The 16,292-nt window shown below is 40.7% G+C and overlaps 1 protein-coding gene across 2 annotated transcripts; it reads left to right on the top strand.

Annotated features, from left to right (window-relative positions):
• The first annotated feature begins 447 nt into the window (after window positions 1-447).
• prlh2r (prolactin releasing hormone 2 receptor) lies at window positions 448-13,296 on the top strand. 2 transcript variants are annotated; one of them, XM_047345792.1, is made up of 3 exons: window positions 448-533; window positions 2,589-3,484; window positions 12,003-13,296. In XM_047345792.1, the coding sequence occupies exons 2-3, from the start codon at window positions 2,591-2,593 to the stop codon at window positions 12,315-12,317; spliced, it is 1,209 nt and encodes a 402-aa protein (XP_047201748.1). In that variant the 5' UTR covers window positions 448-533; window positions 2,589-2,590; the 3' UTR covers window positions 12,318-13,296. The 2 variants fall into 2 exon arrangements, with proteins under 2 accessions (XP_047201748.1, XP_047201749.1); XM_047345793.1 differs by lacking the exon at window positions 448-533 and adding an exon at window positions 2,347-2,393.
• Window positions 13,297-16,292: the final 2,996 nt, after the last annotated feature.

Here is a 16,292-nt window from a genome sequence, read left to right as displayed (position 1 = left end):
GGATGGATTGGAGTTAAAGTTACTTTTTGTAAAACACTAAAACTTGAAATGACTTTAATTTTTAAAACAGTTTTATTTGGATTTGTGTGTTTAACGATCTGATGCAAGTGTGATAAAAAAAAGCAATAGCTGCAAAAAATAATGTCTCTGACAGGACTACATAGCATGTTCAGAGTGATCATAGCTAATCGTTAATATAATAACTGGTTTGTCTGGAGGAAATTCTGCTCAGTCTTTTAAAATGAAGAGATCTTTATGCAGGATAGCAGGCTTCTTGAGGAGCATTTATGAGAGATTCTGATTTTTCTTTCACCAAACTGGAGGTGACTCACACACAATCACATACTGAGTGGTGTGTGTTTGTGTGTGTGTGTGTGTGTGTATGAAGCCTACTGACAAAGAGAGAGAGAGAGAGAAAGAGCTTGCCTCTTTATTCCAAAGCAGAGAGGAGGGTAGGCTGCACAACGGCAGGACTTTCTGCAAGAAAGAAGACACTAACAGGTGCCCAGCCTTCGGACTAACACCTTAAACAGGTACTTTCTAATTTTAATATAAACTTCAGTGACCAAATATTGTAAAATACCTGTGGCATGTTGCGTTGAACAGAATGATAATTGATTTAAAGCAAGTTTAAAGTCCAAGGAGTTTTTAAATTTTCATATATTTATGTTGCCGATGTTTGGTCTGTATTGGTATAAAATGTAGCTTTGGTAAGGTTCTCAACCAGGATGGCCTGAATACAAATTACTAGTATTTAATAGAATTATTTTGGGAAAATTCTTGTAGTTTGTGACAAGCAGTAGCCAGACGGTCCTGCTCAGCCCTACCAGCTCATTAACATGCACTAATTCCTCCTCTACAGTGGGATGATCACAGGTTGTTCTGGTGCTGTTAATTTCATCCCCTCCAAATCTAGCAGATTGATTTGTGTTCAATAATTTAGTGTTTTTTTGTCTGTGTTTGTGGAAAACAATTCTTAAAATCAAAGCCTCATTCTGCAGCCACAGATTGCAAATCAAGTCCTTGTGCATGACGTTTGTCACACGTGTACTATCTGGTTACATACAGCTGGCTGGTGAGTATTTTTGATTGCATGTCATCTAAAGATGTTTGAGCATATGTTCAGAATGAGCTTTTCTGAAGCATTGGTTTGATTCAGAGAAACTGAGATGGTTCATGTGGACTGCACAAATCATTTCGGTTTGCTCATAAAAACCTGAGCACAGAGGATGAGATGAATCAGACTTGGAGAGAATAAAAGATGAGACGTAGGATAAAGTCTTAGGGTTGTTGACAGAGACAAAAAGGCCTGCTGAAGCTTCCTTAATGAGGCTGACTGTGAGCTCTATTCTGCTTAAATGTGAGTCATCTCATGTTGGCAAATAAATGAATAAGTCTCAATAAATGCAAAATATGGAAGAGGGGTAAACGTCACAGTTTGCTTAAGAATATGCAGCAAATTGGGTGTCGTGGTGCGACATTTTGGACTTTGTTGTGGTTTGTGTTTTGACTTTAGTTAGGTTTTGTAGTTATGGTTGTTTGTTTATTTCCTTCTACTGCCTCTTAGTGTTTGTTGTTTTCTCTCCCCTTGCTCCTAGTTCCTTTTGTGTTTGCTTTCCTATTTCTTGTTATAGTTTTCTTCTTCTTCTTCTTCTTATTATTATTATAGTTCTTAGTCTCCCTGGATTTTCTTGTTTAGTTTCTCATTTAGTATCTTAATGTTTTATTATGTTAGGTACTTGTTCTCTTTTCTAGTTTAGTTCCTCAGTTTAGTTTAGTTCCAGCCTCCATAATAGGTTAGCTTTAGTTATTGTTTACTTTTGGTTTGCACATATTCTACTTCTCACATTCTCTGTTTCCTTTCCAGTTACTTCAGTCAGTGTTGGTTTAGGTTTTGTTTATTTTACAGTCAAGGTTTTCTTTATGGGTTCTTTGTTAATTATGAGGTTGTGGTGTTTCTTCTATTCTCTCTAGTTTCTCAGTTTACTTTAGTTAATGATTATTCTAGGTTCTTATGTTTCTTTTGGTTATTTATCTTTGTCCATAGTTTTGCTTAGATCTGTTTCCCTGAGTTTTGTTATTCAGTCCCTTACTTATAGTTTTGTTTTTGTAGTCAGGTTCCCTTTGGTTACGTTATTGTCTAAGCTCCTCTCATGTTCCCTTTTTCTAGTTTGGTCACTGTAGCAACTATTCACATTCCCTCAGTTCTGTACAACCTGGTCCACACCTGATTACTATCTCCCCTGATTTCCTGCCTCTCAGTTCTCATTGGTCCATACTCCACTTCCCTATGTTTATAAGCTCTCTGGTTTTGATTGTTCTTCGCTGGTTCCTTCTATTCACAACCTCTGATTAAGTTCAGTTTTTGCTAAGTTCCTGCAGTGAATACTCAAGTAAGTTTTGAATTTGTCTCATGCTTGTACCTGCAGTGATTTTGCTACGTTTTTGCTACGCTTGGAAAACCTTGAATAAAGAGTAAGGCTTTTACGACATGCTGCTGCCAAGCTCTTGTCTGCATTTTGGTCAACCCAAACCTCAGAACGCGACATTGGGTCTGATCATTTCATTTTTCATCTTCCCTTCTGCAGCCATGGACTGGGAGAAAGGGCTGAATCAGTCCAGAGTGAACTCTTCGGCCCCAGCCTCTGACTCTGCATCCTCCTTCTCTTCATCCTGCTGTAATTCGTCTCACCTCCACTTCCACAATTCGTTGTTTCCAGTCCCTGCTTTTTCTGGCTTTGACCTGCTGTTCAATCTGAAACTCCTCTTTATCCCCCTCTACTCTGCTGTGGTACTGATTGCCTGCTCTGGGAACCTCCTTCTCCTCTTCCTCATCTGGTACAAGAAAAAGAGACACAACACAACAAATTTTCTTATCAGTAATTTGGCGCTTGTTGACCTGGTGATGTGCATCTTTTGCGTCCCTTTGACAGCCTCCTATGCCTTTGACAGACGAGGATGGGTGTTTGGATACCATATGTGCCATTTTGTTACTGTAATGCAGTCCACAGCCGTATACGCAGCAGTTCTTTCCCTCATGGCCATTGCAGTGGATCGTTACATAGTTGTAGCTTACCCCATCCGCAAGAGAGCAGGCTGTCAATTCTGCTGGGGTCTAGTCACCCTGATCTGGTTGTCCTCCTTGGCGTTATCCACGCCGACAGCACTTCACACGGTCTACCTGGATCTGCACACTGCAGGCCTGGAGATGGCAGTCTGTGAGGAGTTTTGGGATGGCCAGGAACAAGGCCGACTCATTTACTCCTGTTTCATCCTCTTTTTTTCCTACTTTGTTCCACTGGGTGCAGTGTCCATTTCCTACTGTGCTATATCCTACCAGCTGAAGCAGAGGACCACGTCAGGTTTGACAGCATGTCCCCAGCTGAGATGTTCTCGGGCCGCTTGGAGTCGACGGCGGAGGAAGACCTTCTGTCTGCTGCTGGTGTCTGTTCTCTGCTTTGCTTTCTCTTGGCTCCCCTTACAGGTAAATATAAATATCAATAAATAATCATGCTGATTGACTGACATTCTGAATGGAAAATGTCCTCATGATGGGGACTCGTCATAGATGAGCATCTCTTGAGAGTTAGGAAATCCGATTAGAGCCCTTTGTAGACCTGAAGGTACGGCCCTAGTTCCAATATCCCATCGATCCATTGTCTACACTGCTTGTCCTTGCAGGGTCACGGGGGAGCCGGTGCAAATCTAAAGCAATAATTGAGCAAGAGGTGGGGTACACCCTGGACCGTTTGCCATTCCATAACAATGCAATACTGAGAGACACAGGAGAAACAACCATGCACAGACACTCATAGAGAGACCACTTAACCTAACAGTCATGTTTTTGGACTGCGGTAGGAAGCCGGAGTTCCCAGAGAGAGCCGGGATCTTCTTGCTGCAAGGCTAACCACTGCCCTACCGAGCAGCCCAATAAAACCAGAATGGGTTGTAAAACGTAAATAAAAACAGAAAGAACTGACGATATGGCTTAAATCAATATCACAATATATTAGGGATTTATTGCAAAACAAAGTATATATAACGTCATCAAAAATTGTTTCCTTTTTTAAATACAAATCCTTCCAATAACCGATAACCAGACCATACAGTTGCTATATATTGACCATAAAAGAATGCGCAGCTTTCATACTAAAAGCTGTTGGTATGGAGAAATCTTGAAACTGGCGGTGCATAAACAATTTCAGATGTATAAAACCATGTATACACCTGTTACCTCACACCTTGCCTTCATACATCCTAATTTGTGAGGAATTGGGCGTGTGCCTCTTGGACCACTCGGTCCTCGCCCATAAGCAAATATGCAGTTAGCATAAATACCTGGAAGGCACCTGACACAAATAACCATGACAACGGTGATGTGCTGCAGCCACAACATTGTCCACACCATGAGGGATATTTGTAACGAATTTCTCCCAGTAATAGAAATTATTGTTGAGGCATTTTAATTTATTTCCATTGGCTGATTCTTAAACAATGATTAGTTTTCCTGGATACCTGGGGCCTCATGCATAAAAGAGTGTCCAGCTTTCATACTAAAATTCGCAATAGGGAGAAATTCAGAAACTTGCGGCACACAAAAAAAAGTCAGATATATAAAACTGTGCGCACATCTGTCACTGCACACCTTTCCATCATACATCCCAATATGTGTGGAATTTGTTGCAGCTGCATGAGGATCTTAGACCGCCAGGTTCCTGTTTCTAAATGCATAAAAAATTAGCATAAATACCCGGTAGGCACCCACCAAATAACCATGGCAACGGTGCTGTGGCAGTCACAGAGAGACTTGGTCTACACACCATGAGGGATATTTGTAGTGAATTACAGCAAACCACCAGCATCTTGAATGACATCAGCAACTAAATCCTTACTGAAAATAAAACATTTGTCGACTCAAACCTGTTTTGTTATCAATGTTTGCATCAAGTCCAAATGGTACTGTCTAGGTGCTGCAGTGAGCTTAATTATAGCTTAATGCTGATCATTTTAATGTATACCCAATCATTGTAATGACGTATTTTTGCCTCCTATATTTCTGTTAGGAAGACTGTCACCACACACTATGCGAAGTACTTCAAATCTTTAAAACTATTCAGGACATCACAAAAAAACAACAACCTAGAAATCAGCCATTGTACATTTGTTACTTCAAGGCTGGACCATTGTAATTCGTTACTATCAGGATGTCCATAAAATGCAGTTAAAAGCATTCAGCTTATTCAAAATGCTGCAGCAAGAGTTCTGATGAAAATTAAAAAGAGAGATCATATTTCTCCCATTTTAGCTTCCCTTCATTGGCTCCTTGTTAAATCCAGAATAGAATTTAAAATTCTCCTCCTCACATATAAAGCCCTTAATGATCTAGCTCCATCATACATTCAATTCAATTCAATTCAATTCAATTCAATTCAATTCAATTCAATTCAATTCAATTCAATTCAATTCAATTCAATTCAATTCAATTCAATTCAATTCAATTCAAAGATACTTTATTGATCCCTGAGGGGAAATTAGAATTCCAGTACAACCCATCCAAACATACATCATGACACAAGACAAGGGGGGACGGGTCACCGAGGCTTTGCTGCCCACTCACAGGCGCTGCCCTTACTAGATGAGAAAAGAGGCCACATTAGGTAAGTAGAGGGAAAAAAAATCATATTTCACACTTTATTCTTAGCAGGATACAGTTTGAGATTGCAAAAAAACCTCAGCACAAAGAAGCAACAAATTTACAAAACAACATCATGCTGGGAACGGTGAAGGTGGTGTGAGGAGTGCAAATGTTTATCTTGAGCATGTGTGTGTGTGCAAGTGAATGTGCAAGTAAGTCCATGAAGCACTGTCACAGAGGCCATTGTCCTTGATGGTTCGTTGGAATGTACATCAACCGGCCACAAAGTTCTGAGCAGGTCCACAGATGTCCTCAGGGAAGGGAGGGGGCAGAGGGAGCAGAGCGTCATGTTTACATAACTTCCAGGAGAAGTTGAAGATAGCCAGCCATCAAGGCCGTGCAGGGGAGCCAGATTCAGAAAAACAATAATTATTTGGGTTAGGCTGACTCTTAATTTTCTGTCAGCCTTGAGAGTCTTGCTGGTGCTTCTCAAAGGCAAATTCAAACAGCCAAATTCCTGGTCTTTCTGCCAGATCCGAGCGAACAACTTTCTCCAAGATTTATCCCATTTCACCCCTGAGTCCAGGAACCGCAACCTGCCTGCGATCCTGTGTAAGGATCACATCCAGTCTGCGATTCAGCTCACGTAACATCTCAGTCTGAGTGTTGATCGCTTTGAAGATCCCATCATACATGCCAGGCAGCCTTACAATGGCCAGAACAGCTGCTGACATTCTCCGAATTTCTCGATATGCCAGGTAACCGCTGACTCCAAAAAGCAGAAATCCTGATATCAAACATCCAATTATATACACATCTTCCACATCCACATCAGAGATCTGATTGGTCCATACGTTCCTAACAGAGCACCTCGTTCTCCGACTGCTGGTGATTCCTAGAGTCTCTAGAAGTAGAATGGGAGGCAGATCCTTTAGTTATCAGGCTCCTCTCCTGTGGAACCAGCTCCCGGTTTTAGTCCGTGAGGCAGACACCCTGTCTACTTTTAAGGCTAGGCATCACTCTGGAGGAACTGCAGAGATCTACAGCTGAGGTGGGAGAGTCTGTCCATAGGACAACAATCAGTTGTTCACTGCACAAATCTGGCCTTTATGGAAGAGTGGCAAGAAGAAAGCCATTTCTCAAAGATATCCATAAAAAGTCTCATTTAAAGTTTGCCACAAGCCACCTGGGAGACACACCAAACATGTGGAAGAAGGTGCTCTGGTCAGATGAAACCAAAATCGAACTGTTTGGCCACAATGCAAAACGATATGTTTGGCGTAAAAGCAACACAGCTCAGCACCCTGAACACACCATCCCCACTGTCAAACATGGTGGTGGCAGCATCATGGTTTGGGAGATGGTCAAAATTGATGGGAAGATGGATGGGGCCAAATACAGGACCATTCTGGAAGAAAACCTGTTGGAGTCTGCAAGAGACCTGAGACTGGGACGGAGATTTATCTTCCAACAAGACAATGATCCAAAACATAAAGCCAAATCTACAATGGAATGGTTCACAAATAAACGTATCCAGGTGTTGGAATGGCCAAGTCAAAGTCCAGACCTGAATCCAATCGAGAATCTGTGGAAAAAGCTGAAGACTGCTGTTCACGAACGCTCTCCATCCAACCTCACTGAGCTCCAGCTGTTTTGCAAGGAAGAATGGGCAAGAATTTCAGTCTCTCGATGTGCAAAACTGATAGAGACAAACCCCAAGAGACTTGCAGCTGTAATTGCAGCAAAGGGTGGCGCTACAAAGTATTAACGCAAGGGGGCCGAATAATAGTGAACACCCCACTTTTCAGTTTTTTATTTGTTAAAAAAGTTTGACAGGTCCAATAAATTTCATTCCACTTCACAATTGTGTCCCACTTGTTGTTGATTCTTCACAAAAAATTTGAATTTTATATCTTTATGTTTCATCCTCTAGACTTGAAAACAGGCTCAGAGTTCATCTGCTTAGCTGTCTTTCTCTCCTAGATGAAGCCACTGAATGAGCTACTACTGCCTTTAATGTTTAACTTTTCTTTCACATAGAAAGGACTCCTGAATCAGGGTATGAGCCCCAGTCAGTCATGGCAGATGGCCCTCACATTGAGCCTGGTTCTACTGGAGGTTTCTTCCTGTTAAAAGGGAGTTTTCCTCTTCACTGTTGCTGCATGCATGCTCAGTATGAAGGATTGCTGCAAAGTAAACAACACAATATAAATGACTGTCCACTGTCTGTACATGCTCATCCAGGAGGAGTAACTGCTGACTCGATGCAATCTGCTGGGTTTCCTTAGATAGAAAACTTTTTAACCAATTTGAATAATAAACCGCATTTTGCTGCATTGTTTGATAACTAGAATCAATTGTAATGCAAGTACTTGACTTGAAATCTGTATGGTTTGATTGAATTAACTGTAAAGTGCCTTGAGACAAAATGTGTTATGAATTGGCGCAATAAAAAAAATAGAATAGTCATAACTTAACTTTCACCGGCGATGCACGGTTCATCCTAGTTTCTCTCTGTAACACTGGGTCCGGCTTTGGGCAGAGCTCCAAAATAATTGTCCAGCACAATCTAAACCGGCTGAAAAGCCCTGCATCATCATGTGCCAGCAGGTTAGTATGATCTCTAAATAAAACTCTCCATCTGACTTCTTCCTGTGGTGATGTCCTCCAGCTGAGCCAAAGCTGCCATTGTTTCTCAATTATGCAAAACTTTACTATTTATGGACATTTGTGATTGTCCACAGCTTGTTCACCTTAGGAATCATCAGAACTGACTTGTTTTGGATTAATCTCCTGATTGGACACCATTTTCTTTTTCAGTGGGAATACAATTGCCCCTTAGATGATTCACATGCATTTTATGCTCCTCAGCACACAGGCTAATGCACATTTTAATTTACACGTGACAAGTGACAGAGGAGGTTTTACAGTTTACATCCGTCTGAGGTTGTTTCCATCATTCTTTCAGGTGTGTTACATTATTGTAACACACCATAAAAGCTCAAACTCATGAAAAAGCATCAAGTTCAATGCTCCTTGAGTTACATAAACTGACTGGAGTCATTTTTCAGTGTATTTAGTTTGTAGTGTAATACTGTCTATTTGACACTGAAAAAGTCTGCATGGCTGCCACACATTTTCAGAGCAGGTCAAAAGTTTGTGTGGATTTCCGTACACTTTCACACGACGTTCATTTCTATACATCCTGAGTGGTGCATGAATCCTTGCGCCCTATGAGGCCCCAGATCATAAATGACCTACTAAACACCCACTCACAAGCTAACATGTTGGAGCCAAGCACCAAAACACCAGACCAAGGTTCACTGATCAGTGACACATCACATTTTAAGAGAGAAACCAGGATACTGTTTTAGGAATAAATTAAAAGAAACACAGCACACTGAGTGCTATGTGACCTAGAACTATGTTAAATGATGAACATTTATGTTTAAGATGTGGGAAGAAAACTTGCTCAACTTTACATAAACTAGACCAACATAATGTCAATGATTGTCCTAAATACACATTTAGGCAAAATATAAGTTTGATCAGTGGTCTCTGACTGGACTGGAAAAGTCTCCGATAGATTCAAAGGTTCAGTGTGACTTCTTGGGCTTAGCTGTGGCGTTTTTGGGAAAGGAGTCTTCATGAGACACTGAACAACCAATCAGACAAAGATGTGGGGTAACATAAGAACTATGTCACACTGCAAAATAAATAATAAATAAATTCTATTATTTTTCCTAAAATAACCTCTTTTAAAATCTGAAATCCAAAATCTCAATTTATTTCTTTAGGCATAAGAACTACTCAATAACTGGGGCTGTTTCACATGTCAACCATTTCAATTATGTGATCATTTGACAGAATAAAAGGCAGATTTAACGTTTTGACAGATTAATAATCAATATTGAAATTTATGGCAATACATACATACTTTTAAAGGTTTCTGAATATTTAAGTTAGCAAAAAAATTTACTGTAATGAAAGTTTTGCTTTCATTTAACCTAAGTGAAAAAAATTGCTTTTATTTATTAGCAAACGTAAATAAAGGAAAGAAGGTAACCGAATCCATGTGGCTAAATAGGTAGCCCAGTGTTGGGGTCGTCCATTTTGGTCGGACTGACCAACTAGGCTGCACAGTTCAGCATGCGCAGCTCCTCAGGCATCGCAGCTCTGACGTCACCCGGGATTATAAAACCTGCAGAAGCCAAACCTCGGTTGCCATTTCCAGCGTGTCTCATGGGACGACACAACAGAGGCACATATCTGGAGCGACAAAAACTCGCAGGCGAGTTTAACTTTTCCTCCACACGGTTATTACTGGAAGAGCTTGAAAGCTGGAAATCTGTCTGAAACAAGAAGGCCAGAAGATTCATAACCGATCGAAGACCCCACCGACACTCAGGCACAGGTGACAACCCACAGAGGTTGCCAAGGAGATGAGTTTTCCTCCTTGTTGATTCAGTGGACTGCAACGGCTCCTCATATTTCCCCCATTTTAGACGGATGGGAAGTTTACCGTTTTTGAGTTGATCAACTCCCCCACTTTCTTCTTCAGACCTACGACCCATCCTCAAACTGGGGAAGAGAAGAACTCAATGTCAAAGTAATTTCATTTTTTTTAATATTACAATGGATAGGTGCATTTAGAAGTCTGGGCAGAATGAGGCATAGTTAAGGTAATTTCGAATCACCAGTAGTTAACCCAAGGTATCAACTTGTTGCATGCAATGCAGTGTTTTATGCTGAGTGTTTGATTTGCTGTGCGGCTGAATCGAGGAGCGCCGATGCGATCAGCAAGGTGTGTATGGTGTATGTTCATGTTTTTGTCCGGCTGATCCTAAATCCGCCAGGAGTTAGAAGTTGGACTTTTAAAAGTCTTCCATTCAAAGCAGCTGCGGTTTGGGCCTCGTGGCCGGACCGCTCCTTTGTCCCAGTTTTATTACTGGAGTTCTCCCACCGAGTTCCCGCCTCAGGGTTTTATGACCCTTTGTTCGAGATTTGGGGCAATCAGTTGCTAGTGGCTAAGGGCGCGGCCACCGTTCTACCAGCTGATCACAGGATCAGCGCATCAAGAAGCCCTATAAAGTGGTTCTGCTCCACTTTCCAAGTTAACCCAAATTGCACATTTTGTCCATAAAACTACTGGTATGATCTTCATAGACACTCAATGCAAATATATTTTCTTTTATTATTATTGTTAGGTAATCATTTTACTCTTTTGTAGAATAGTGGTTGTTAGTTAGGCGAAGGTTTTGGACCAGAATAATAATTATATCAGGGCTATATGGTTTCAATACATTTTCACATATATAAAGAAAAGTGTTTGTTTATTTCATGCAAGAGTGATTTATCTGTCAAAATAAGGTCAAAGTTCCCCCAGTTATCAGTGAAGCGGTTGAATAAACAGTGACATTTAGTGTGGTTTTGGTTAATAATTAGCAATTATTAATGATAATTAACAAATTGTAATTAATAAGTGTTTTGGGCTCATAATCACAACACCAGAGGACATCTTTGACTTCTATTCATAAGCAATGATTTTTGTTTAAGAAATTAATTTTTCTGAATTAATTATAATTTTTGATAAATATTCTTTAATTAATGATTATAATCCTTACACCAGACTTTATCACACAGACAGTAAATGATAAAAATTAGTTACTCTTAACAGAAGAAAAACTGAACATCAAAATGTTTAAAAAGTTGTTTCTGGTAGATATCAATCAGATTATAAAAAGTCAGTCAAACACATATAAAATCATGTAGCAACATGCTAGTCTTACATTCCCTATCGAAAGTACCATAAATGGGCTTGTGAGTTTTAAAAATGGGGCATAGCTTAAAAAATAATGGACTAGTTTTATTAGTCATTGTTTTTAATCCATTGTCTGTACGGACAGATGTTGTAATGGGAGAATATGGAAAAAGGAGGCTGTTACTTTGACACGACCTAAATGACAAATTACATGAAAGCAGCTTCACTTGCAGACTTTAAGTATTGAACCTTTTTATGAATATTTATCTGTTATTTTAATTGCGAAAATGGTAAACCTTGATGATCCCGTTTTTGTAATAGAACTAAGTCCAGTTCAGCCGCAGATCTCTTCTATAGGGAACAAAACCTAGCTTATTGTTTTCAGAAAGCGGTTGTAATTTGACTGAACAGAGGGTTCATTTTGTTTATATATTAAAATTCAACCACCCAGCTGAAATAAGCGGAAAAATAGTCTCTAAAGAACTAAAGAACGAAAGGTCAAAAAAATAGGTTGGTTTCTTTACAAAAGGTCAATTTGTTTTCTATATGTAGCTGCATTTTTCTAGCCTTTTAATAACATTTCTAACAATAAGCTTCACTTTCCAGGTGGTGAACCTGATCCATGACCTGGACACAGACTTCACCATACTGGGAAAGACTTACATAAATGTCATCCAGGTATCTGCTCACCTGCTAGCCATGAGCTCCGCCTGCTACAACCCCTTCATTTATGCTTCACTACACAATAAATTCCTGTCCTACCTGTGTCTCAACCCCCGGACTCGAGGGAGAGGAAAAGAAAAGCATGGAGGTCAGGGGTCAAGCATCCTGACAACATCTCAGAGAATGCCACGTCTCAACACCTTCACCACTGTGGCAGATTTACCTGCTGTTGTTCTGAATGACCTTGTTCCAAAATAAAACTACACCTGATTTGAGTTTTTTGTCCCAAAAAACAGCTCCACAGACATCACTAAAAGTAGATGGGATTCAGGGTGTTTCATTTTCTCATCAGATTTCATTTGAATCTTGTCAGCCTTTATTCTATAACAAACAAATAGTGGAATAAACAAATGTAAAGCACAGTCTAAATATCAAGATCCTCAACATGGGGTGCTGCTCTTTGAAAAAGCCGCTTACGGTGATAGATAATTCAGTAGTGCAAGAAATTCGTCTGCTTTGGTCATAAAGATTTATTGTGTAATCATTTATTTACTTGAAATTTTTTTTAATGTTTAACAGTCTATTTATGCTAGTGTTTGTTCAAATGTCTAAATGTCTTATCTTCTAAAATAGTTTTCAATTTTTTGTTAACCATCAATACTTGTGCACATTTTAATGTTTACCTGCGCTGTAAAAAAGTATTTTCTGATCATTAAACATACTCTGATATCAAAGATAACCCAAATAAATACAAAAGGCAGATTTCAAATGAAGATTTTATTTATTAGTGTTAAAAAAAAGCCTTTTAAACTTGACTTAACTTTGATTAACATTTGTGTTTTTATTCTGCCAGCCAAAATCAGGCCTGATTACTGCCAGACCAGCAGATTCAAGAAATCACTTAAATAGAACCTGTCTGCCAACATGAAGCAGGCTAAAAGATTGCAAAAGGAACGCATAATGTCCTGATCTAAGGAACTTTATGAACAGATGAGAAACAAATTCATTGACATTTATCCTTCTGGAAAAGGTTACAAAGCCATTTCTAAGGGTTTAAGACTCCGATGAACCACAGTGAGGACGCATTCACACTGCTGGTCCAGGCCAGGGATCGGTCAGTTGGCCCGTTTGCTTTCACACTAAATGTTTTTAGACCATACCAAACACCATCATGCAGTTGCAACAGATTGTTTCAAGGACAGTATTGAACGTGAGGAATAAAAGCATGAGGAAGAAAGTCCGTCTCCTCGGGGTTTTTGTTGCTGCTTTGGTGTACAAATGTAGTTGTTTGCCTGAACCTCTTCATTACTCCATGTCGCCCCATGAGACATTTTCAGACTCTTTCATCTTCAGATTAGCGCTTTGTTTTTCCTCTTCTTCTACTACTCAAATGTGCTGCTCTTATGTTACATTCTCTCTTCCTGCTTTTGGTAGTCTGGCCAGGCACGCATTCACACTGCAAGCGAAACAGTCCAGGGTCCGGATAAACCATGCTGAGACCGGCAGATGCAACCATGCCAGGGTACGATTCTCTGATCCGTTGCAGAGTCCGGAATGGGTTCATATCGGCGCGATCTGCTCAAGAACCAGACCCTGGCATTGTACAAAGCGTTCCAAAGGTTTGGTATGAAAGAACTGTAAGAACTATTATCCACACATGGAGAAAACAGAAGACAATGATAAACCTTCCCAGGAGTGGCCGGCTTACCAAAATTACTCCAAGAGCGCATGAATGACTCATCCAGGAGGTCACAAAAGAACTCAAAACAACATCTGAAACACCAAAGGCCTCGCTTGTCTTAGATAAAGTCTGTATTCATGGTTCAACAATAGGAAAGAGACACAAAGGCCTGTTTTACATTTACATTTAGTTTTTGACCTTCAGATCAATTGGGTTTAACAGCAGAACAATGTTCGTAAACACATCAGCGTGTCGACCTTTCAGTGGCTGAATTACTTTTTTACACAGGGCCTGGTTGGTTTGGGCATCTTTTCTTCCCCTAATCAATGAAATCGTCATCAACTGTTTACTCAGGTTACCTTTGTTTAATATTAGGGGGCAAACCATAAAACCACGGCTGCCCAAATCACGGCAGAATTAAATGTGCACCTCAACTCTCCTGTTTCCACCAGAACTGTCCGTCGGGAGCTCCACAGGGTCAATATACACGGCCGGGCTGCTATAGCCAAACCTTTGGTCACTCATGCCAATGCTAAACGTCGGTTTCAATGGTGCAAGGAGCGCAAATCTTGGGCTGTGGACAATGTGAAACATGTATTGTTCTCTGATGAGTCCACCTTTACGGTTTTCCCCACATCCGGGAGAGTTACGGTGTGGAGAAGCCCCAAAGAAGCGTACCACCCAGACTGTTGCATGCCCAGAATGAAGCATGGGGGTGGATCAGTGATGGTTTGGGCTGCCATATCATGGCATTCCCTTGGCCCAATACTTGTTCTAGATGGGCGCGTCGCTGCCAAGGACTACCGAACCATTCTTTAGGACCATGTGCATCCAATGGTTCAAACATTGTATCCTGAAGGCGGTGCCGTGTATCAGGATGACAATGCACCAATACACACAGCAAGACTGGTGAAAGATTGGTTTGATGAACATGAAAGTGAAGTTGAACATCTCCCATGGCCTGCACAGTCACCAGATCTAAATATTATTGAGCCACTTTGGGGTGTTTTGGAGGAGCGAGTCAGGAAACGTTTTCCTCCACCAGTATCACGTAGTGACCTGGCCACTATCCTGCAAGAAGAATGGCTTAAAATCCCTCTGACCACTGGGCAGGACTTGTATATGTCATTCCCAAGACGAATTGACGTTGTATTGGCCGCAAAAGAAGGCCCTACACCATACTAATAAATTATTGTGGTCTAAAACCAGGTGTTTCAGTTTCATTGTCCAACCCCTGTATATATACATGTATATATATAGTCAGTCAGTCATTTTCTACCGCTTATTCCATAGTGGGTCGCAGGGTAGCTGGTGCCTATCTCCAGCAGTCTATGGGCAAGAGGCAGGGTACACCCTGGACAGATCGCCAGTCCATTGCAGGGCAACACACAAACAACCATGCACACACTCATTCATACACCTAAGGTCAATTTAGAGTGACCAATTAACCTAACAGGCATGTCTTTGGACTGTGGGAGGAAGCTGGAGTACCCGGTGAGAACCCACGCATGCATGGGGAGAACATGCAAACTCCATGCAGAAAGACCCCAGGCCAGGAATCGAACCCAGGACCTTCTTGCTGCAAGGCAACAGTGCTGCCAACTGCGCCACCATGCAGCCACATGTATATATATATATATATATATATATACATGTGTATATACAATAATGTAAGCACTATATACATAGAAGGAAGATGTAAATGAGGTGAATCAGTATTTACTGTATTATACATGATGATGTCAGCAGCCCAAATGATCATCTCCAACGCTCCACGTCTGTGGAGAAGTTCTCTGGTGTTCTGCTATCTCCTCTCTAACTTCTGAATGCAGCAGGATCCAGAGCTGCTCACAGTCCAGCCTGGTGCTGAACGATGCATTGATCTGCTGGGAATACCTGTTGGTTCCCACCGTGATCCCAGGACCAAATCTACCTTTCAACACTCCTGTCTTCTCCTGATCCACCAGTCTGGATCCAGTCTAAATTCTATCAGTTAATTTTTCTCCACTGATTACTAGGAGTGCATTTGCAACTTTTTGCTTTCTTTCTTTTTGGTATTTTGTAACCAATCACAGCTCTTAGAAGACAGCGTCACACCTAGCAACGGGGTCAACCACACCTCCTCAATAAGATGGGGATTTCTGTCGTCTCCTTGCTCAGAGTCGCAGTGAAGTGAATGACTGTTAAAATAGGGAAAGTTTAGATTAAAATAGGAGCCCTCTGAGAGAACTTTGAGAATCTTTGTGAATACGGGCCCATATCTACAAAGACATTCAAACTAAAACACCCAACACAGAGGAATCCAACGAAGTAATCCAAACACAAGAAATAATAATTAATGTAATCTAACTTGAACAGCAACCAAAGAGGGAAGTGAAGTGAAACAGGCAAGAAACTCAAAACACAAAACAAAGGAGGATCATGACTGTGGCAAAAGACAAAGCTTGACTTGGACCTGGGGCATATATCATGAGACTCGACTTGGACTAAGGAAATGACTTGTAAATATATACTATAATAACAGTTGAGCTTTGGGGATCCAAACCCACACA

Source organism: Girardinichthys multiradiatus, chromosome 19, assembly GCF_021462225.1.
Source record: "Girardinichthys multiradiatus isolate DD_20200921_A chromosome 19, DD_fGirMul_XY1, whole genome shotgun sequence".
In the NCBI taxonomy this organism is placed as follows: domain Eukaryota; kingdom Metazoa; phylum Chordata; class Actinopteri; order Cyprinodontiformes; family Goodeidae; genus Girardinichthys; species Girardinichthys multiradiatus.
The sequence above is the reverse complement of the archived record's forward strand: the minus strand, read 5'-3'. Positions and strand labels throughout refer to the sequence as shown.

Excerpts from the sequence above, each read along its gene's own strand:
- prlh2r (XM_047345792.1), top strand. The coding sequence starts at position 2,591 with ATGGACTGGGAGAAAGGGCTGAATCAGTCCAGAGTGAACTCTTCGGCC. Across the intron at positions 3,485-12,002 it reads TCTCTTGGCTCCCCTTACAG|GTGGTGAACCTGATCCATGA; the intron begins GTAAATATAAAT and ends TTCACTTTCCAG.